The 23,891-nt window shown below is 44.4% G+C and overlaps 1 protein-coding gene across 3 annotated transcripts in view; it reads left to right on the plus strand.

Annotated features, from left to right (window-relative positions):
• The window catches only part of ZNF410 (zinc finger protein 410), a 42,135-nt gene that overhangs the window by 4,968 nt on the left and 13,276 nt on the right, over positions 1-23,891 (plus strand). For 2 of the 3 annotated variants that reach the window (XM_073586657.1, XM_073586663.1), the window contains exons 5-14: positions 13,588-13,779; positions 16,541-16,673; positions 16,964-17,145; positions 17,212-17,301; positions 17,373-17,471; positions 19,174-19,374; positions 20,386-20,577; positions 20,883-21,015; positions 21,304-21,641; positions 21,712-21,810. In XM_073586657.1, the coding sequence (XP_073442758.1) occupies positions 13,588-13,779; positions 16,541-16,673; positions 16,964-17,145; positions 17,212-17,301; positions 17,373-17,471; positions 19,174-19,374; positions 20,386-20,577; positions 20,883-21,015; positions 21,304-21,641; positions 21,712-21,810 (1,659 nt within the window). The remainder of the gene's footprint in view (positions 1-13,587; positions 13,780-16,540; positions 16,674-16,963; positions 17,146-17,211; positions 17,302-17,372; positions 17,472-19,173; positions 19,375-20,385; positions 20,578-20,882; positions 21,016-21,303; positions 21,642-21,711; positions 21,811-23,891) is intronic. The other variant, XM_073586668.1, reaches the window with a different exon arrangement.

Below are 23,891 nucleotides of genomic sequence, written 5' to 3' on the forward strand. Positions count from 1 at the left end.
TTACAATGCATTTTATCATTCTGTGCACTTAGTGGCCCTGCCCATTTTCCTGCCTGACCAGTTTTATCTTTTGCCATCTTTATCATGTGCGGATGCATGTTTTTACATCATTGATCAGTTAGCTGTTTTCCAGCAGAAATCACCAGTCCAATGGAGCATGGTAGAGCTGACATCTAGGCTGAGCTGTGTTTGATGCCTGCTGCTAACAGATCAGTGATGTGAAACCATCCGTAGCAAAATCGTCATCATGCTGACAGTGCTCCATCTTATGCTGCAAAGAGTCATTGGCTGCTATGGGCATAAATGGAGAGAAACTCATGATGATGCCACCACCCTCCCCTGACCTCAACCCTATCAAGAACCTTTTAGGCTATGTTCACATGGGTGTTTTTATGCTAATTTTCAGCTGCTTTTTATATTACCAGCAAAGCCTATGAGATTTCAGAAATCTTATGCACACATATTGTTTGTTTTTGTTATCAGTATTTTGTGCTTTGCATGTTTTTTTGGGACATAAAGCATGTTACATCTTTCTGCATTTTTTCAGCGTTTTTCACCTGTTGACTTGAATGGATGGTGAAAAAACGCTGACAAGAAGAAGTTATCATTTATTGCTGCAGAAAAGTCAAGGACAGCAGGATGTAACCTCACACTCTGCTGCAGCTGCATCTAGATGACACGCTGCATGGTTGCATGCAGCCTGTCATCCAGCAGAGAGACACAGCAGTGTCTGCTACTCAGTGTGTTGCGGTGAACTCCTATAATGTTCCTGACTGCACTGTGAGCGTGAGAACTTTGTCACGCTTGCGGTGACTTGAGACAGGTTGCAGGTAGAGATTGGCGGAGACCTAGATGTTTGGGTTCAGCCAGACAGTTACTAAAAGTTCGGGTACCAAAACAGTACCAGGACCCGAACACCATTCACTTGAATGGGGGGCCCAAATAGCCCGTATTTGCCATGCTGTCTTGTGCATGAGAGCGCGGCAAACACCACTTCTGATCAGCAGTAAAATCATCACCACCGGTCAGACAGCTGCAGTTCCCACGCTGTCAAAAAAACAGCGTGAGTCAGCAGCTGTGATAGGAGGTATAAAGTTTACCTCTGGTCACTGGTGTCAGCTGATGGGACTACTGCTCCCATCAGCTGATGACTGCTGCCGCTAATGACAGTGAGAGCAGGAGCAGCTGATGAGAGTATTCATCAGCCACCTGTGCTGTAAATAAATAATTAAAAAAAAAAAAAAGCTGCGTGGGTTTCACTGTATTTTATTGTGAACTTAGATCCTTTGAGGGAGGATACTCTAAGGCTATGTGCCCACGTAGCGTTTCTCATGCAGAATAAACCTGAGCAGAATCGCACACCCTGCTCCCAGGAAAACGCATGCGGTTTTTACAAGCGTTTGTCAAGCGTTTTTGCATGCGTTTTCCCCCATATAATTGATGGTATGCGGAATCGCGGGCGATTCCGCAAAATTAATGAACATACTGCGTTTTTTACCGCTAAGCGATTCCGCAGCAGTAAAAAACGCACCATTGGCACAACATGTACGTTTTCTATTAAAAATGCATGGAACGCTTTTTTTAAGCGTTTCCGCGGCAGAATCCCGCATTTAAAAACGCCGCGGAAACGCTTAAAAAGGTACGTGGGCACACAGCCAGGCTATGAGGGTGGGAAGCCGTTCACATAAAGCAACAGCTCTGAGAGATTATCTTCTGACATCCTGCAAGGAAATTAAAGCAGAAACTTTCCAAAAGATCAATGGATGCAAGAATTATGGCAGTGACATGTTACATGTAACTCGGCCTGTTAAGATAATTTTGATTGAAAAAGCTTTTAATTTCGGTAAATGTGACCTTTTAAGGCTGCAAATTCAACAAATGGCCATTTTAAGTTCTTTATAACGTGTTGCATTTTGGTGCGGTCGCCGCACCGTCAAAACGACGCATGTGGCGGCAAACGCTTACCTGCGCCCAGCCTGCGTACCCAATGCTAAAGATAGGGTATGCATGCAGCGTCATGCGCCCATAGGTGGAGCTGACCGGAGAAGGTGTGGCAGGGGGCGGAGCTTCACGACGAGCGTCTGCTGTGCCTCCAAATGCAAATGTGAAACTAGCCTTATGTATATCAAGGAAATCATCCGGCCCTTGTATAATCGCTGTTATAGTGTCAGCCATTTAGTAATGGTCAGCATTACACAGTCTGTCTGCTCTAACTGTAAAGAACCCTTTCCTATTTAGCTGCTGGAATCACATACTCTAGCTGTGACCTCACCAGTGATTTATAAAGGGGTAACAATACATTGGGATCGCGGGATTTTGTCTCTCTTTTTATACATCCTAAAATCTTACTTGCTTTTGTGGCTGCTAGCTGACATTGAGTGCTGCTGCTCAGCTTACTTGTATCCATAATACCCAAGTCCTTCCCCTGTTCTGTAGTACTTTGTATACTCCCATTTAATGTATATGCAGCAATAGGATTACTTTGTCCCAGGTGCATTACTCTACATTAAACCTCATCTAAAACCAAAAAAAGACAATGTGTGCATATACCCTAATGAAAATAAAGCAAGTGCATTAAACAATCAACATAGGGTACTTATTAAACACTGGGTTTTTTTGTCTAAAAAAAAAAGCATAAAGCTGTCCCACCACGACAAGGTATACCCAATTGGGACAGCAACTACACTCTCCAATGTCAAAACCCACCTAGTGTGAACAGTGGCAGAGAGTCACCAGGTCCCACCCGGACACCCAGCTTTGGAGGGACTATATATGAACTGCCCACCCAGCTCAGTGAAAAGGGGGCCACACCCTATTTGTACTGAATACAAAAATGCTAAAGAAAAAAACAGAAAACTGAGCCGGAGTATGACTTGAAAACATGCATGATGTAAAGGCATGCTCACACTGGCCATAGAAATAAGCAAAACATTTATGACAACTTTGTTTCTTGTCATTTACCCAATTCCTTACCTATCTGCTTATAGTTTCCCATAGTCCCTGCTTATGGAGCTTCATTATAACGCTCTTATATGGTACAGGATCAAATGCATTTGTAAAGCCAAGATAAAGCACATCAGCTGCATTACCAATATCCAGATTTGCACTTTCCTCCTCATGTTAGTTAGACACAACTTATTCTTCATGAATCCATGCTGGCTGTCAGTTATTAAATTATTATTTACAATATATATTTGCAGGTCATCTCTTATAATTTTGTGTGAAATTATGTCCAATTTGCCTTTTTTGGTCTGTGTTTTTTATGTTCCAATACACACAAGGGAAATAAACTTGTAATTGCAATAATTTTCTGTGAGAAACATACGAAACACACAGCGGGTGAGAAGTATTTTAACAGGTCACCAATTTTCTATGTAAATCTATTTCTAAAGGTGCTATTGACATGAAATTCTCACCAGATGATGGTAACAATCCATCAGATCGACACAGACAAAGAAATTAAACAAGAAATGTAAGAGAAAAAAAGACCAAGCAAAGAATGGCCTGCACACCAATTAAATCTGATAACACATAATAACCGTAGAAAAATGCTTTATTGGAAAACACAACACACGTGTTAAAAACAATTAAAAAGGACAAAGGAAGTCCATGTAACACCCCTGCATATAATAATCACATACAGCCATAATAGGTATAGAGCCCTTTTTGTATCATTAAGAGTACAGACAATGAAAAGCCATCACAATACACCATGTGTGCAGAGTTTTTTCTGAGACGTATGTAGTCTCCAAATTGATTCCTATAAACCAGCCCAATGTACAAACTTTCCAGGACCACAATTCAGGAGCCTGCAAACAAATAAGGCTGTTAAAATGTAAGAGAAGTTGTAGCTACATACTCACTGAACCACCTAATGAGCAAAAACCCTGAAAGCCAGCTCAATATTGCCAGATGATGTGCTTGTGGATGGCCAGGCACCCATGAAGTCTGTGGATAGCCAAGGGAATAATGCCCATGGGCATCCAAAATAAAGCTAACACAGGGCTGAAGACATGGAGCAGGGGTGTGAGGAGCAACCCCACGCGTATCGCTTGCAAGCGATACGCGTGGGGTTGCTCCTCACACCCCTGCTCCATGTCTACGGTTATTATGTGTTATCAGATTTAATTGGTGTGCAGGCCATTCTTTGCTTGGTCTTTTTTCTTACATTTCATGGTTCTCTCCATGCAATGCTTTTGCACCCTCATATATAGAACCCATTGATTGTTTGGTGCACCCCACACCTTTTTATACTACATAAAGAAATTAAACAATTGATGTCCATAAATTATGTGTTATAATGAGAAATGACACAAGGGAAAAAGTATTGAACACATGCAGGAAAGAGGTGCAAAAAGCCCTGTAAAGTGTTAAAATCTCTCAGTAATTAAAAAGCAATCCTGCCACTTGGTGACTAATAATATCAGCATGTATGGCTTGGAGGAGAGATGTTTTGATGCTTATTATGAGAAGAGTTTGGAGAAGTTATCAGAGACTATTGAATGGTTTGTAAGTGTGATAATTCCCTTCCCTCCTCTTATTTTTGTTTTTTTTCCCCATCCTCCACTCCCCAGTGAATTCCTCTGAAAATACAGGCATACAAATATTCACTCATATATAACAGTTACCCCTTGCTCATGTTGCCTTGTTCGTCAGCTTGGTGTACTGCAGTGCACGGCAGCTTTTCTCTTCCCTGGGTGGGGGAAGGGAACAGACAGAGGGCGGATTCAGGAGATAACGCGGGTGGAGTCAACGTCATCCCAGGGAATAGGTCGTCCCCTAGTATTAGGGACAGGGAAGGAGCCCCTGGTCCCGAGTCACCCGACAGCTCAGTCGTGACATAAGGGAACAGAAGGTAAACTAACCAAATTTGCAGATGATGTAAAGCTAGGAGGGATAGCTAACACTAGAGAAGACAAAGGATTCAGAAGGAGCTAGACTAGATAAACTTGAACAATGGGTAGCGACTAAGGCTAGTTTCACATTTGCGTTTAAGGCCGCAGCGGCGGCCTGCGCACGGCCGCCGCTAAGCCCCGCCCCCTGCAGTGCCTCTGTCAGTAGCTCCGCCTACGGGCGCATGACGCTGCATGCATCCTGCGTCCCCTAACAGGGAGAAATGCAAATTTCTACATCTGTGCAAGGAAAAAGAAAATGACATCTACAGAATGGAAGGAATAAAACTAAGCAACAGCACGTGTGAAAAATACTTGGATATACTAATAGATCAAACTGCACATGAGTCCACAGTGAGATGCGGGCAGCAATAAAGGCATACACAGTTCTAAGACGTATTAAGAGAAGCATTGAATCTGGATCACATGAAGTAATTATCCCTCTCTACTCCTCCATGGTCAGACCTCATCTGGAGTACAGTGGGTACGGAAAATATTCAGACCCCTTTAACTAACAAAGGAGTAACTTCAGAACAACTCTGTGACCATTCTTGACTGGCCCAGCCAGAGCCCTGAACTAAACCCAATTGAGCATCTCTGGAGAGACCTGAAAATGGCTGTCCACCAACATTCACCAGTCAACCTGACGGAACTGGAGAGGATCTGCAAGGAAGAATGGCAGAGGATCCCCAAATCCAGATGTGAAAAACTTGTGGCATCATTCCCAAGAAGACTCATGGCTGTACTAACTCAAAAGGGTGCTTCTACTCAATACTGAGCAAAGGGTCTGAATACGTATGACCATGTGATATTTCAGTTTTTCTTTTTTAATAAATTTGCAAAAATTTCTACTTTTTTTTTTTTTTTTTTTTTTTTTTTTTTAGTCAAGATGAGGTGCAGAGTGTACATTAATGAGAAAAAAAAAAGGAGAAAATTGTCAGCTGATGATCACAGCCGACACCCGGCACAATGTGTCAGGGGCGGTCACGGACCGCCCCCGACACGATAAGCCCTTGCACACCGAGATCAAACACGATCGCGGTGTACCGGGGGTTAAAGGGAAGCATCGGCAGGGAAGGGGCTCCCTCCGTGCTTCCCTGAGCCCCCCACAGCAGCGCAATGTGCAGCGCTGCTGCGGGGGGGGGGGGGGGCTCCATCCCTGCAGGTCCCCGAATCCAAGATGGCGACGGGGGCCTGCAGGGAGCTGGCTTCCTCAGTGCCTGCAAAGCGCAGGCATGAGGAAAGCCTGTGCAGTGCCTGTGATGTGACAGATCAGCAATCTGTCACATGACAGCTATGTCCCCCCTGGGACAATGTAATAAAGTTAAAAAAAAAAAAAAGGGGTAAAAATAATTTTTTAAAAATCGCTAAATAAATTAAAAAAAAATATTCCATAATAAATTCATTTTTTGGAAATAAAAAAAACAATAATAAAAGTACACATATTTGGTATCGCCGCGTCCATAACGACCCGCCCTATAAAACTGTCTCACTAGTTAACCCCTTTAGCGAACCCCTTAGAAAATAAAAAACTAAGCAAAAAGCAATGATTTATTATCATACCGCCAAACAAAAAGTGCAATAACGCGCGATCAAAAAGACGCATATAAATATCCATGGTACCGCTGAAAACGTCATCTTGTCCCGCAAAAAAACGAGCCGCCATACAGCATCATCAGCAAAAAAATAAAAAAGTTATAGCTCACAGAATAAAGCGATGTAAAAATAATTATTTTTTATATAAAATTGTTTTCATTGCATAAAAGCGCCAAAACATAAAATAACCTAAATGAGGTATCACTCTAACCGTACTGACCCGAAGAATAAAGCCGCTTTATCAATTTTACCGCACGCGGAACGGTGTAAACGCACCCCCCCAAAAGAAATTCATGAAGCGCTGGTTTTTGTTCATTCTGCATCCCAAAAATCGGAATAAAAAGCGATCAAAAAATGTCACGTGCCCGAAAATGATACCAATAAAAACGTCAACTCGTCCCGCAAAAAATAAGACCTCACATGACTCGGTGGGTCAAAATATAGAGAAATTATAGCTCTCAATATGTGGTGATGCAAAAACTATTTTTACAATAAAAAGCGTCTTTTAGCGTGTGACAGCTGCCAGAAATAAAAACCGCCATATATAGTAAATCAAACCCCCCGTTATCACCCCCTTAGTTAGGGAAAAATAATAAAATTAAAAGAAAACGTATTTATTTCCATTTTCCCATTAGGGCTAGGGCTAAGATTAGGGTTAGGGGTGTGTTGGGGTTAGGGTTGGAGTTAGAATTGGGGGGTTTCCACTGTTTGGGAACATCAGGTGCTCTCCAAACGCAACATGGCGTCTGATCTCAATTCCAGCCAATTCTGCGTTGAAAAAGTCAAACGGTGCTCCTTCCCTTCCAAGCTCTGCCATGCGCCCAAACAGTGTTTTACCCCCACATATGGGGTATCAGCGTACTCAGGACAAATTGCAAAACAACTTTTGGGGTCCAATTTCTCCTGTTACCCTTAGGAAAAAAAAAAATTGGGGGCAAAAATATGATTTTATTTTCACGCCCGGGCGTTATAAACTTCTGTGAAGCACTTGGGGGTTCAAAGTGCTCACCACACATCTAGATAAGTTCCGTGGGGGGTCTAGTTTCCAAAATGGGGTCACTTGTGGGGAGTTTCAATAGTTTAGGTACATCAGGGGCTCTTCAAACGCACATGACACCCGCAGACCATTCCATCAAAGTCTGCATTCCAAAACGTCACTACTTCCCTTCCGAGCCACGACGTGTGCCCATACAGTAGTTTTCTCCCACATATGGGGTATCGGCGTACTCGGGACAAATTGGACAACAACTTTTGGGGTCCAATTTCTCCTGTTACCCTTGGAAAAATAAGAAAATTGGGGACTAAATGATCAGGTTTGTGGAAACAATACGATTTTTTTATTTTCACGTCCGGGCGATATAAACTTCTGTGAAGCACGGGGGGTTCAAAGTGCTCACCACACATCTAGACAAGTTCCTTGGGGGGTCTAGTTTCCAAAATGGGGTCACTTGTGGGGGGTTTCCACTGTTTAGGTACATCAGGGGCTCTCCAAACATGACATGGCGTCCGATCTGAATTCCAGCCAATTTTGCATTGAAAAAGTCAAACGTCGCTCCTTCCCTTCTGAGCTCTGCCATGCGCCGAAACAGTGCTTGCCCCCCACATATCAGGTATCAGCATACTCAGGACAAACTGCACAACAACTTTTGCAGTCCAATTTCTCCTGTTACCCTTGTTAAAAACAAAAAAAATTGAATCTGAAGTATTTTTTTTTGTGAAAAAAAGTTAAATGTTCATTTTTTTTTTTTAAATATTCAAAAAATTCCTGTGACACACCTGAAGGGTTAATAAACTTCTTGAATGTGGTTTTGAGCACCTTAAGGGGTGCAGTTTTTAGAATGGTGTCACTTTTGGGTATTTTCTATCATATAGACCCCTCAAAGTGGCTTCAAATGTGATGTGGTCCGTAAAAATAAAATGGTGTTGCAAAAATGAGAAATCGCTGGTCAACTTTTAACCCTTATAACTTCCTAACAAAAAAAAATTGTGGTTCCAAAATTGTGCTGATGTAAAGTAAAACATGTGGGAAATGTTACTTATCAAGTTTTTTGTGTGCCGTATCTCTGTGATTTAAGGGCATAAAAATTCAAAGTTGGAAAATTGCGAAATTTTAAAAATTTTCGCCAAATTTCCGTTTTTTTCACAAATAAATGCAAGTTATTTGAATGAAATTTTACCACTAGCATGAAGTACAATATGTCACGAGAAAACAATGTCAGAATCACCAGGATCCATGGAAGCGTTTCAGAGTTATTACCTCATAAAGGGTCAGTGGTCAGAATTCTAAAAATTGGCCTGGTCATGAATGTGCAAACCACCCTTGGGGGTTAAGGGGTTAAAGGTTCTGGGAATGTTTAGCTTGCAAAAAAGAAGGCTAAGTGGAGACTTAATAGCTCTTTACAAATATCTGAAGGGCTGTTACAGTGTAGAGGAATCATTATTCTCATCTGCGCATGGAAACACGAGAAGCAATGGAATGAAACTGAAAGGGAGAAGATACAAATTAGATATTAGAAAAAACTTTCTGACAGTGAGGGTGATCAATGAGTGGAACAGGCTGCCACGAGATGTGGTGAGTTCTCCTTCAATGGAAGTCTTCAAACATAGGCTGGACAGACATCTGTCTGAGATGGTTTAGTAAATCCTGCATTGAGCAGGAGGTTGGACAAGATGATCCTTGAGGTCCCTTTCAACTCTAACATTCTATGATTTCATATAGAGCAGTAAAAAGAATTATCAGAAGTTGTCCAAGAGCCAAGGACCACCTGTGGAGAGCTACAGAAAGACGTGGAATCATCAAGTACAATTGTTTCATAGAAAACAAGTAATGCACTCGATCTCCATGGCTTGTATGCACGCTCACCACATAAGACTTCGCTGCTGAACATAAAGCATATTTACAGTTTGCTCAACAACATTTTGGACAAGCCTGTGAAATACTAGAGTAGAGTCTTGTCAGATGAGACAAAAATGTATTTATTTGGATGCCATAATACACATTTGGGGCCAAAAAGCACTGCATATCACCCCCAAAAAAACATACCAACAGGGAAGTGTGGAAGTGGGAACATCATGGTGTTGTGCTGTTTTCAGCATACACCCTGGAAAACTTCATAGGATTAAAGGAAGGATGAATGGATAAATGTACAGAGACCTTCTTGATAAAATATCTGCTGCCATCTACCAGGATGATAAAGATGAAACAAGGGTGGACTGTGGAGTCGTGTCAGCGGTGTTCTAATCTGCTAGCTGAAACCGGTTGGACAATGGCACATGACAAAGAACGCCCGCTCTCTTTTCTTATGGGCAGAACACTACACAAATAACACAGGGTGAGGCTAAAACTGTGTGGCAATAATTTATTGAACCACCAACAAACTGCATATAGAACAGTCCCAGCAAAATACCAAAATGGTGCAAATTACAGAGTCACCCGTTGGCTGACTCTCCTGGATTAGAACTGCTTCCAGGGCCGACTTCCTCTAAAAGAGGGACCCCGCTTTTGGCGGGTCCCCAAAGCGAGGAAGTAACAACAAGGTTAGGAAGCTAACCAAGAGCAGTGAGGTATGTAGCCAGGTGACCTGATTGTCCAAACCTGGATTCTTCAAGACATCTCTGGGGGTCCAGTGATGGTCAATGAAGCAGATATGTTCTTTCAGCTGTGGCCCCCCTAAGCTGACATCCTATAGACTCCCTTGCAACAGTGACAAAGTCTTCTTATATAGTCAACAACTGTCCTTCAAGCCAGCATCCAGAGGTCAAAAGAATGATGTAATGAGGTTAACTCGCATTGTTTGATTATTTTTAGTTTATCCTTCAATGTTTGCAAACCAACAAACTGCATTGCCCGGTACAATGTGTAATCAACATGTCAGGAAACCTTATTGTTCAGTGACCATGCATCCCTTTTTAGCAAAGATAAGAGTACAATAAACTGTAGTAGCTGATAGGAGTTAAATAACAACCATTCCTCCATTTAGAAATATCAATTCAACCTACAAGAAGAGTCAGTACTTCAGATAGCAGTCTATGATTCTGGAATTTACATCTAGCATTATTAAGAAGAAATGCGGAGTCGTCACATGGACATTTGAGCAAGACAATGACCCCAAACACAAAGCCAAGGAAAGTCCTCTATTGGTTTCAGAGGAAGAAAATAAAGCTGCTAAAGCCGAGCCGATCACCGGACCTGAATCCTATAGAAAATGTATGGAAGGAACTGAAGCTCAGCATTCATAGAAGCTTCAACATGTGAAGAGTGTTTGTGTGGAAGAGTGGGCAAAAATCACTCCTAAGCAATGTCTGCAACTAGTTTCTCCGCACAGGAGGTGTCTTGAAGCTGCATCACCAACAACGAAGTATTAAATTTCAGTAAGTGTACTCAATACTCTTTCCTGTGTGATTCCTCATTATTACACATAATTTATGAACATCTATGGTGATTTCTTTGCCTGTATGAATTAGATGCATTGTTACCGAATCGCATTGCGGAAAAATCCGCAGCATGTCCATTAACTTTGCGGAATCTCTGTGATTCCGCCGCCATAGGATTGCATTGAAACACTCACTTTATGCATGTGGCTATGCCCACCATGCGTAAAGTGAGCGTTTCATGTGCGGATGGTACCCAGGATCTGGAGGAGAGGAGACTCTCCTCCATGCCCTGGGTACCATATTCCTGTTAAAAATAGAATTAAAATAAAAAATAGGGATATACTTACCCTCTGTCAGCCCCCGGAGTCCTCCTGGTCCTCAGCAGTGCTTCCCAGGCGTGCTTTGCAACAAAATGACCTTTGTGACGTCACGGTCGCATGGTGTTACCAAGGTCATTTTCGCAAAGCACGCCTGGGAACAGAACGGACCGGGAGCGTCGCTGAGGAGATCGGTGGCCGACAGAAGGTGAGTATATCCATATATTTAATTTTTTTACTTATTTTTAACATTCTATCTTTTGCTATTGATGCTGCATAGTGATACAGACAAGGCGTGCACTCTGTGGATATGAGGTAGGTGGAAGCTGAACCTGGAACTTAGTCCAGACAGTCATCCAGTGAAGAGAAAACAGCTGCACTGATTTTCAATGCAAAAAATTTTTTATTGAAGACACCACAGGGGAATAGTGCATTGAGGTAACGTTTCGACCCTATGTCGGGTCTTTTTCAAACCTCACTAGAAAAGACACATACAAAGATAGACATTAGGCTATATACAGTGATAATCACAAAAATGTACAAACAGATATACATATTTACACTATGTACAAAACCATCATGTACAGGATCATTGTGTGCAAAATCATTGTAGAACAAAATTGTACAAATCAATGAGTTAGACCATAGGATATTGGAGTTAGATCCAGTAAATATTGATTGAAGCAGCCGTGGAGCTGGGTTACGGCGAGGCCGGCATAATGGAGCAAATCACATAAATGCAACATAATTAGGCAGTGCTGCATATGCAGTATCAATAGTAAAAAGTTGGTCACACTTGTCAAGCACTATGCTTGACAAGTGTGACCAGCCTGTCAATCACTTTCCCAGCGATGCTTCAAATCACTTGGAAAAGCGCTTGAATTCCGCAAGCTAAAACCGCTTGCATAACACTTGTATTTTGCGGGAAAACGCATGTGAATTCCGCATGCGTTTTACCCGCGGCAGGGAGTTGCGGAAATGCTGCAGACAATTGCACAGCATTTCTGCAACGTGGGCACTTAGCCTAAGGCTACAGAGAAGTGGGAAAATGAATTGGGACCGATAGAAGAGGATAAGTGGGAGGGGATTATGGAATACATACCCCAACTGTCACTGAGTGAGCCAGGTAGACTCTCACAAATATATGTGCTCCTTCTGGATGCCCTCGTTGTCATGCTGATGGGGATGGGATCTTACATATGTTGTGGCAGTGCTCCAAACTGGACTCATAGTGGACAGCGGTTATTAACACTATACTCGGAGTGTATGACTGTAGAATTGAGAGGGATCCTGTGCCTGTATTTTAGGTTATGTGGAGGAGATTCAGATTCAAAATCCGTTCAAATTGGCGATAGCTAGGTTGTTATACATTGCTCGCAAATTAATAGCTAGGCATTGGATAAATGAAGAACCGCTGATGATACAAGAATTTTTTAGACAATCAGACTTTATTGTAAATATGGAAAAAGGTATTTATGCCAAAAGAAAATGGAAAAATGTTCAATGCAATGTAGACACCGTGGGTGGAGAGACGATGATCCTGAAAGCAGGATGTACTTCTGAGTATTTGCTGATGTTTCTATAAGGGGGTGGGATGCGTTATAGTTAAAAATATGTGACCTTGTTGGACATTGTAATGTCTGGACTCTGCTTCTTTGTTTGAATTTCGTTAATAAAAATTTATTTGATTAAAAAAAAAGAAATAGATTTGCTTAGAAAATTGGTGACGTGTTCAATACTTCATCCGAAATATATATCTACTATATAATCGTTGTCAAATTCTGTCTGTCTGTTATGGCCGGCCGCGACCAATCAGCGACCGGCGCAGTCCGGCCGCGAATTGGCGCGGCATTCGAACGACGCACACCACCGCTATCGTCGGGAGATCTCCTGCCTCACGGAGGCCAGCAGCGATGCAGCTGGGAGATGACCGGCGCACTGCTCAATGTGGGGATGGTACCCAGGGTCCGGAGGAGAGGAGACTCTCCTCCAGGCCCTGGGTACCATAAACCTGTAAAAAATAGAATTAAAATAAAAAATAGTGATATACTCACCTTCCGACAGCCCACGGACTCTTTCCCTCCTCTCACCATGCGCCCGGAATCTTCGGGTCTCCGTAATGCTTTGCGCGAAAGACCGCTGATGACGTCGCGCTCCCGCGAAAGTGACGTTGTCTCCGGTCCTTCGCGCTAAGCATTACTGGGACCCGAAGATGCCGGGAGTGTGGAGAGGAGATTGGGGGCCGTCGGAAGGTGAGTATATCTCTCTGTTTGTTACGGAAATCCTCGTGCAGAGCACTGTGCCCTGCATGATATATATACCCTTGTAGTGCCCGCATTGTCTTCTTCGCACATCCTACTCTTTCATATTGCAGCAATGCTGAGGTCCATGGCACTTTTGTTTTCCAGGACTGGGTTCTCCATCTGAGCACATGGTTTTTGTTCAGGATGAAGCTGAAGATTCTAGAAATGACTTCCTGCCCAGTGACTGCACAGACAGCAGTACCCCATGGTTTCTGCGGGTTCAGGAGTTGGCTCATGACAGTCTAATTGCTGCCACCCGGGCTCATCTGGCAAAACATGCAAAGTCCATCAGCAATGGTAAGCGTTGCCCCAGAAAGTGCCTGCTGGTACTTCGGCGTCCCTGTGCATTGTACAGTGTGTGACTAGCCCAGGGGATGGGGATGTCTAGCTGCATTGTACAGTGTGTGACTAGCCCAGAGGATGTCCAGCTGTTAGAACAGCTGACTGTGTATCGAGATGAGAAAAGACGCTGCTTGGTGGGAGATGAATGAGATGCATGTGTCACCAGTCTCAGGACAAATGGATGGCTAAGCAGTATCTGCCTATGGTGAAACATGAAGGAACCACACTTCGCCAACCCGTTGGACGTCAATATTACGTCAACGGGATCACGTGGTAAGGTCTCCCCACTTGTACCAATGTGACGTTCTGCACCACCAGGGACACATAAGGTCTTCTTGGCACTGGTTTTCACAGTCCCCCCACACACACACACACTCCCTCTCCACACGGGCCTGGGGAAATACAGGCAGTGTGAGAAGGTGGCCCACTCAAGTCACTTATGTGGCACTACATACGCCCACAACCCTGACAGTTACTCGTTCAATATACGCCTGGTCTGTTAACAGTGTTATATCAGGGCAGAAACCCGCCCCAGTAGAATGTGAGATTAGGCAGAGAAACGGACGTGTGGATTCGTGGATCGATATAAAAGAGCAGCCCAAGGTTAAATTGTATATTTAATCGCCTTAAGGGCACACTATATACTATACACTCACTGGCCACTTTATTAGGTACACCTGTCCAACTGTGTGTTAAGACTTAATTTCTAATCAGCCAATCACATGGCGGCAACTCAGTGCATTTAGGCATGTAGACATGGTCAAGACAATCTCCTGCAGTTCAAACCGAGCATCAGTATGGGGAAGAAAGGTGATTTGAGTGCCTTTGAACGTGGCATGATTGTTGGTGCCAGAAGGGCTGGTCTGAGAATTTCAGAAACTGCTGATCTACTGGGATTTTCACGCACAACCATCTCTAGGGTTTACAGAGAATGGTCCGAAAAAGAAAAAAAATCCAGTGAGCGGCAGTTCTGTGGCCGGAAATGCCATGTTGATACCAGAGGTCAGAGGAGAATGGGCAGACTGGTTCGAGCTGATAGAAAGGCAACAGTGACTCAAATTGCCACCCGTTACAACCAAGGTAGGCAGAAGAGCATCTCTGAACGCACAGTGCGTCGAACTTTGAGGCAGATGGGCTACAGCAGCAGAAGACCACACTGGGTACCACTCCTCTCAGCTAAGAACAGGAAACTGAGGCTACAATTTGCACAAGCTCATCGAAATTGGACAGTAGAAGATTGGAAAAACGTTGCCTGGTCTGATGAGTCTCGATTTCTGCTGCGACATTCGGATGGTAGGGTCAGAATTTGGCGTAAACAACATGAAAGCATGGATCCATCCTGCCTTGTATCAACGGTTCAGGCTGGTGGTGGTGGTGTCATGGTGTGGGGAATTTTTTCTGGGCACTCTTTGGGCCCCTTGGTACCAATTGAGCATCGTTGCAACGCCACAGCCTACCTGAGTATTGTTGCTGACCATGTCCATCCCTTTATGACCACAATGTACCCAACATCTGATGGCTACTTTCAGCAGGATAATGCGCCATGTCATAAAGCTCGAATCATCTCAGATTGGTTTCTTGAACATGACAATGAGTTTACTGTACTCAAATGGCCTCCTCAGTCACCAGATCTCAATCCAATAGAGCATCTTTGGGATGTGGTGGAACGGGAGATTCGCATCAGGGATGTGCAGCCGACAAATCTGCGCCAACTGTGTGATGCCATCATGTCAATATGGTCCAAAATCTCTGAGGAATGCTTCCAGCACCTTGTTGAATCTCTGCCACGAAGAATTGAGGCAGTTCTGAAGGCAAAAGGGGGTCCAACCCCTTACTAGCATGGTGTACCTAATAAAGTGGCCAGTGAGTGTATATACACAATACATATGTAATGGTCAGATATGAAAATACAATAGGGGTAGGACAATAGGTATAAGCAGAACATCTAGTTACCAGTTACATGAAAGGCCTGGCTTGCGAGGGAGGGGCTGCCACATGTGAGGCTTGTGATTCCCTCTGTGTGTGATTTGTCCTCACATGATGTCCTTGCAACCTCCCAGAGAAAAAGCAATAGGAAATGCTGCACACAAGTATTTAACCCTCTGTGTCACTGCCCTCTGGACTGAACCTAAATCTCCCCTGGAGGTTTTGAGATAAATCTCCCAAAACCTTGAAAGATCATAACTCCTTTCTGGGATGTCCTAGGGCAACGGTTCTGGAGCCAATGGATCCGACTGGGGCCCTGCTACTCATAGAGTCTAAACACAATTTTGCTACCTAGCTGCTAGTGACTGTTCTATATATCTCTCTTCCCGTGTGTGTTAGAATGACTTGAACCCAGACAGGTGCTTGCCCTGGTCTGCGGATCTCAGAAATATATATGATGTATAGCTAGGACGTATATTATTTCCATTACTCCTTCATGAAATCCTAGTAGGCTGAACAAAGGACTCATGTCGCACGGCTTGGATCCACATGGGGTCTTCCTGTAGAATTTTGCATACCAGCTAGTTAGGTGTGGATGTGAATCCTTTGTCTGAGCTGGCCAGGTGTCATGTTACCACAGCATGTGCTGAAGGATTTTATATAATTCCATGCCCAATAGCATACAGATGATTGGCAAGGAATTATGTCTCCCAATATTCTTCACACTGCCCCTTGAAGTTCTTGATGTGAGAATGGAGCGGTTTTCCAGAACATTGTGTATTGTTTTCAGCCGATGCGTCCACGAACAGCACCTGTGAGACCAGACCCGCACACCCAGAACAACGCCTCCGCTGCACCTTCCACAGCTGTGAGCGATCCTTTGTACGACCAACACACCTGAGATATCACCTGAAAACTCACATGTAAGTGCCTTCCAGCAGCATGTAAATGGTGCTGGAGACTTCAGAGTCTTCTCCAGGTGGTGGTATGGCATAACGCTGTAGAGTATTGTCCAGCGAGCAGAATTTACTTGTAGAATTAGTCGCCTAGTGCTGGTTAGATGGGCTCTGTAGCTGAATCTGACTGGTAATGTTCCACAGCCTGCATGCCATCAGCTGATTGCAGAGTTGTCACTTTCTAATGTTTTCTCTTGCATAAGTGTAAAATCAAAGTGTTCTGAAAAGTGAAATGTAACCGTATAACTTTCTTCCAGAAATGAACGTTCCTTCACATGTCCTGTGGACGGTTGTGGGAAAAGCTTTTATGTTCTGCAGAGGTTGAAAGTTCACATGCGCACACATAATGGAGAACGCCCCTTCCTTTGCCCTGAACCTGGGTGCCAGAAGCAGTTTACTACAGCTGGAAATCTGAAGAACCATCTGCGGGTCCATACTGGTGAGTTCTGCATTGTGTGTACGTCCTGCTGTGGTTGTTCGTGACTCACGACTCTGCTTCTGGCAGGAGAGAAACCCTTTCTGTGTGAGGAGGAGGGATGTGGCAGAAGCTTTGCCGAATATTCCAGTCTTAGAAAACACCAGGTGGTTCATTCAGGTAATGGATGTGGCAGGGGGGCTGTTAGTTAGGGTCCTTGTTCATGACTGACCCTTCATACTGTTTCTCAGGCGTGAAGTCACATCAGTGTCCAGTGTGTAGCAAAACCTTTTCCCAAAGCGGGAGCAGAAATGCTCACATTAAGAAACATCACCCATCACGGAGGGCAGGTGAGTGGCTTGTATTCTCTTTTTACTTCCGTTATTCTTATCATAAAGGGTTTCTTCAGTGCTGCTTACTTTCGCAATTGGAATTCTGTGGCTTTGATGGTGATGTGTCCCGGTGCCTGCCCGGTCACATCGTGGCAGGCATTTGTGATCAGTAAAACTGACCTGCCAATGCGGAATTGAGCGTTAGGGGAGAAACCCTTTTAACAACCTGAATGGTGTCACAGTTTTTAGTTTTTGAAAGACTGACTTTGTTTTAACATTGCACATCTTTTTATTTTTTTGAATTGGCCCAGTCAGCACAGCACCCTTATCTGGTCGGTATCAAGCTGCAGAAAAAGGCACACTGCTATTATAAAGGCACACAACAGTGTACATTTTTCGAAAATTTAAAGTACATATTGTGTGGCACCCTGAATAGCATCCATGCCTTTATTTCAGCAACCATACTGTGGCTCTCATGAAGTCATACATGGTGACATTGACTGGTGGGACATCTAGTGCTCGGTGTGTGTGATGTCCGGTCGTCTAGCTCTTGGTATGTGTCTGATGTACTGTTGTCTAGTGCTCGATGTGTCTGATGTCCCGTTGTCTAGCGCTCCGTATGTGTCTGATGTCCGGTCGTCTAGTACCTAGTTCTCGGTGTGCCTGTTGTCCGATTGCCTAGTGCTCGGTGTGTCTGATGTCCGGCCATCTAGCGCTCTGTATGTGACTGATGTCTGGTCGTCTAGCGCACTGTATGTGTATGATGTCCAGTCGTCTAGTGCTCTGTGTGTCTGATGTCCTGTAGTCTTGCACTTTTGTATATGTGTGATGTTCAGACGTCTAGCGTTCGATATGTGTGTGATATCTAGACATCTAGCACTTTGTATGTGTCTGATGTCCAGTCTAGTGCTCAGTATGTCTGATGTCCAGTCTAGTGCTCAGTATGTCTGATGTCCAGTCATCTAGCGCTCTGTAAGTGTCTGATGTCCAGTCATCTTGCTCTCGGTGAGTCTGATTTCCGCTCATTTAGCTCCCGGTGTGTCTGATGTCCAATCGTCTAACCTCCGTATGTGTCTGATATCCAGTCTAGTGCTCACTGTGTCTGATGTCCAGTCGTCAAGCGCTCGGTGTGTGTGATGTCCAGACGTCTAGTGCTCTGACTAATATCCGTTCGTTTAGCTCTCCGTATGTGTTTTATGTCAGGTCGTCTAGTGCTCTCGGTGTGTGTGTGATGTCCGGTCGTCTAGTGCTTGGTGTGTCAGATGTCTATCGCTTAGTGTGTCTAGTGTCTAATGTGCGTTCGTCTAGAGCTCGGAGTGTGTGATGTCCGGATGTCTAGTGCTGTGTGACTGATATCCGTTCGTCTAGCGCTCCATAGGTGTCTCATATCTGGTTGTCTAGTTCTTCGGTTTGTCTGATATCCGGTCGTTTAGCTCTCAGTATGTGTGTGATGTCCGGTCATACAGCACTCTGTATTTGTGTGATGTCCGGCCGTCTAGCATTCGGTGTGTGTAATGTTCTGTTGTCTAGTGCTCCTTATGATGTCCGGCCGTCTAGCATTCGGTGTGTGTAATGTTCTGTTGTCTAGTGCTCCTTATGATGTCCGGTCATCTAGCGCTTGGTGTGTGTGTGTATTGTGTAGACATCTAGAGCATGGTGTATGTGATATCAGGACATATAGTGTTCGGTGTGATGCTTATGAACATAGTATTTTTATCAGATGCTTCCGTGGAGGATCGGGTATCACCTAAAGCTCCTGACACAGAATTGCTGGGCAGCCTTCAGGTCGATCCCAACACAGACTCCCAGGATCATAAAAGCGAAGCTGCCCTGCTGTCTCCCTCCATTCCGTCATCACTGCTGCAGGACCTGCCACCCAGTGACAATTCATCATTCATCCTCCTGAACTTGGCACGATCAGGTAGGGTCAGATCACTGCTAGTTTCCTTCTCTTTATCTGCTCTGTGATTGTCTCTCCAATATTTATTATCTTTCTTGAAGCATCTGATTAGCATTTTCATTCTGTTCTACCATTCGCACAATAATGGAAGATTTCTGTCTCTGCAATGATACTAAAAATCTAACCTTTATGCTGGTTTGATTGTGTTCTGTCCTGTGGGACCATGTTGGGGGTTGGATTTTCCACTTACTGACCACCTGCTATGAGATTGTAGTAATTTGGGACTTAGGTGTGGTCTTGGGAATCTCCTACTTGCCAATCTTTGATATTCCCCAAGAAGTTGATTATTAATCTCTGAAAATCACAAACTTTACTTGAAGTGAAGGTAAAGTCCAGAACTGTGAGCAGCAGGCCCATGTGTCTTCTCTCTCTGCTGGGTAGGGGGTTGGAATGTGTTCCCCACGTTCACTACCAGAGTCCCTTTACTTGAAATTATCAGGTCTGGAGGATCTTCTGAGGAGCCACACTTTGGGGCCACTTGTGAAGCTAATAGAACAGAGAGGTGGTTGTGCATGCACTCGGCACATTTCACTGCTTCCACAGAAGTGAATAGAGAGCCTTCCTGTGTTTTTTTTTTTTTTTTTTTTTTTTTTTCTCACCCCTCTCTTTCAAAGCCTCTAGTTGCCTGGTGTATTTAATCCATTCTTATTGGTCCCCCCGTCATAATCGCATGCACTACTGCAGTATCGGCACCGTGTACTTAGCCATCCCCTGCATCACTGCTTTGCTCTGATGTAGATTGGAATTATTGCTCTGCTCCTTGTGCATTTTCTGTGTCCATGAAGCACTGAACTATTATCATCCACTGTCATGGTCCTCCCTTCATCCAACATTGTAGACCCTCGTAGTGCCCACATAGTCTCCTCCGCACCGTTCTTCTCTTTCTCTCAGCTATGCCTGCTGTGTTGCTATAGGATGCTCAGTACAACATATTGCAGCACTGCTGAGGTCCATGGCACTTATGTTTTCCAGGACTGGGATCTCCATCTGATCACATGGTTTTTGTTCAGGATGAAGCTGAAGATTCTGGGAATGACTTCCTGCCCAGTGACTGCACAGACAGCAGTACGCCATGGTTTCTGCGAGTTCAGGAGTTGGCTCATGACAGTCTAATTGCTGCCACCCGGGCTCAGCTGGCAAAACATGCAAAGTCCATCAGCAATGGTAAGCGTTGCCCCAGAAAGTGCCTGCTGGTACCTCGGCGTCCCTGTGCATTGTACAGTGTGTGACTAGCCCAGGGATGGGGATGTCCAGTTGCATTGTACAGTGTGTTACTAGCCAAGAGGATGTCCAGCTGTTAGAACAGCTGACTGTGTATCGAGATGGGAAAAGACGCTGCTTGGTGGGAGATGAATGAGATGCATGTGTCACCAGTCTTGGGACAAACAGACGGCTGTGCAGTATATGCCACTTGAAGATCTTGATGTGAGAATGAAACGGTTTTCCAGAACATTGTGTATTGTTTTCAGCCGATGCGTCCACGAACAGCGCTTGTGATACTGGAGCTACACACCCGGAAAAACGCCTCCGCTGCACCTTCCACAGTTGTGAGCGATCCTTTGTACGTCCAACACACCTGAGATATCACCTGAAAACTCACATGTAAGTGCCTGCCAGCAGCATGTAGATGGTGCAGGAGACTTCAGTGTCTTCTCCAGGTGGTGGTATGGCATGAATCTGTAGAGTATTGTCTAGCGAGCAGAATTTACTTGTAGAATCGGGCGCCTAGTGCTGGTTATATGGTCTCTGTAGCCGAATCTGACGTAATGATCCACAGCCTGCATGTTGTCAGCTGGGGGCCGAGTAGTCACTTTCTGATGTTTTCTCTTGCATAAGTGTAAAATCAAAGCTTTCCGAAAAGTGAAACTTAACCATACAACTGTCTTCCAGAAATGAACGTTCCTTCACGTGTCCTGCGGATGGTTGTGGGAAAAGCTTTTATGTTCTGCAGAGGTTGAAAGTTCACATGCGCACACATAATGGAGAACGCCCCTTCCTTTGCCCTGAACCTGGATGCCAGAAGCAGTTTACTACAGCCGGAAATCTGAAGAACCATCTGCGGGTCCATACTGGTGAGAGCTGCCCTGTCTTTACGTTCTGCTGTGGTTGTTCGGGACTCATGACTCTGCTTCTGGCAGGAGAGAAACCCTTTCTGTGTGATGAGGAGGGATGTGGCAGAAGCTTTGCCGAATATTCCAGTCTTAGAAAACACCTGGTGGTTCATTCAGGTAATAATGTGCCATGGAGGGCCTCCAGCAGGGTCCTTGTTCACGACTGACGCTACATACTGTTTCTCAGGTGTGAAGTCACATCAGTGTCCCGTGTGCAGCAAAACCTTTTCCCAAAGCGGGAGCAGAAATGCTCACATTAAGAAACATCACCCATCGCGGAGGGCAGGTGAGTGGCTTGTATACTCTTTCCACTTCTGACATTCCTATCATTCTGTCAGCCACAAAACATACTTTAAACTAACCACTTCACCAAGAAGGGAACTTGACCCCTAGGGACACCATACCTTTCATATAGTAATTCACAGGGGTGAATGCCATCTGCAGTAAAATATGCTGTGAAGTTTACGCTCTCAGTCAAAGCTGAGTGAGATGGCAAGGTTTGTAAAGGCGGTACGAGGAATGTGCACTTCCCAGATGGACCATGCCAAGAGTGCACCAAATACCTAGTTGGCCTATTGGGTAGAAGATCCTGTCTCCCTTTTTCTATCACCCATGACAGCACCACAAGAGAGTGGAACATAAGGACAGGAAATCTACAAAACAAACGGCACCTCTCCTCCCCATCAGTTGGTTTTCTGTCCTTGATGGGATATCTACACAAACAGTGTCCAGTGACTGAACGAAGAGAGAAGATCCCCTTACCCAGGTCCTGCCCATTCACTTGGGATGGCGTAGTCTGCTGAGCTGGCATGCAGGACCTAGAAGCGCCACAGCGGGTTCAGTGGGAGCTTGGATGGAGTGCGAGCAGAGACAGCATGTCTGTATGTCTGCCAGCCGCATTGCCCTAGGATCTGTGCATGCTGAAGGCACGCTGTAAGGGCGCTTGCTGATAACAAGCGCAACGGTGATAAATTGACCCATAAGTACTGAAGCACTTCTGGGGAAGGGAGCGATCTTTGGCAAGGAGGTGCTGTCTGTGTTGGGCGAGTATTTAAATGCAGTTTAAGACGCCAGAAGAGCCGTGACTGGTACTACTCCTCAGTAATGACATGAAGCATGAGCATCTGCAGGTCCAGAAACACTCAAAGTCAAAGCAGCAGCAATGTCCACACAGCGGTGGGGTTCCAACTGACAGATCCAGAGGGGCCAGTAGCTCCATCCAGCAGAACTTATTAGGCAATGCTGCTGGCTGACATACAGACAGCCTCCAGAGGAGATCATTCAGATGGGCCAAATCCCACGTCCGAATCCGGTACCTTCATTTTCAACTCTGTGGTAAGTGAACTTCATGTACGTTCACTTGGTAACAACAGGTTGTTTTTTCTTATTGCTTGTTTGTTAGAAGAGATGTACGAAATGCATTGCAATATCCAAGCATAAGGAATGTGCACTGTGTAGAGAGTAATAGTTCTGCTCATAACAGAAAAAACTGTTAGGCTTGCATAGAAAAGACCATGTGTGAAAAAAAACCCTAATTTTGACCTGGAATAGAAGTAAAGAATTCCATTAAGACTTCCAACAAAGTGAGAAACAAAAGAAGGGAAAAAAAATTAAACATGTTATCATCTGATTCTGAAAAGGTGGACAAGTCAGGAGAGAATGTATGTCCTCAGATACCTCTACCTCTTCCTGCTCAGATAGAGGTGAAGGGGTTTGGCCGTTCCTCCCCATAGAAGATGGCTAGGTTTTTAGGTCCACCATTGGCATTAAAGAATCAAAAGCACATAGATCAATTCAGGATATTATGTTTGGAAGGTTAGAGCAGAAGAAATGGAAAACCTTTCTGGTAAATAATAAAATTCTGGCACACATTAACAAGGAATTAGAAAGGCTTGAGAGGAAAGGTTTGCTGCCCTCGTTATTAAAACGTAAATGCCCTTTGAAGAACAGGAGGCAGGCAGCCCTATGGGATAAAGCGCCAAAGATAGATGTAGCATTGGCTAAATCATTAAAAAAAAAAAATTATTTCCAGTTGAAGATTAAGGACCCGTTAAAATATAAAACTGCACGTAACTACCTCAAAAATACCTGGGAATCCTCGGCGGGAGCAATAGAGCCTATTTATTTATTTTACTCATTTATATAGCGCCATTAATTCCACAGCGCTGTACAGACATTATTGGCTATGTCCCCTATGGGGCTCACAATCTAAATTCCCTATCAGTAGGTCTTTGGAATGTGGGAGGAAACCCACGCAAACACGGGGAGAACATACAAACTCCTTGCAGATGATGTCCTTGGTGGGATTTGAACCCAGGACCCCAGCGCTGCAAGGCTGCAGTGCTAATCACTGAACCACCGTTCCAC

Source organism: Dendrobates tinctorius, unplaced genomic scaffold (assembly GCF_039654945.1).
Source record: "Dendrobates tinctorius isolate UK_male_01 unplaced genomic scaffold, ASM3965494v1 ptg000010l, whole genome shotgun sequence".
Lineage (NCBI taxonomy): Eukaryota > Metazoa > Chordata > Amphibia > Anura > Dendrobatidae > Dendrobates > Dendrobates tinctorius.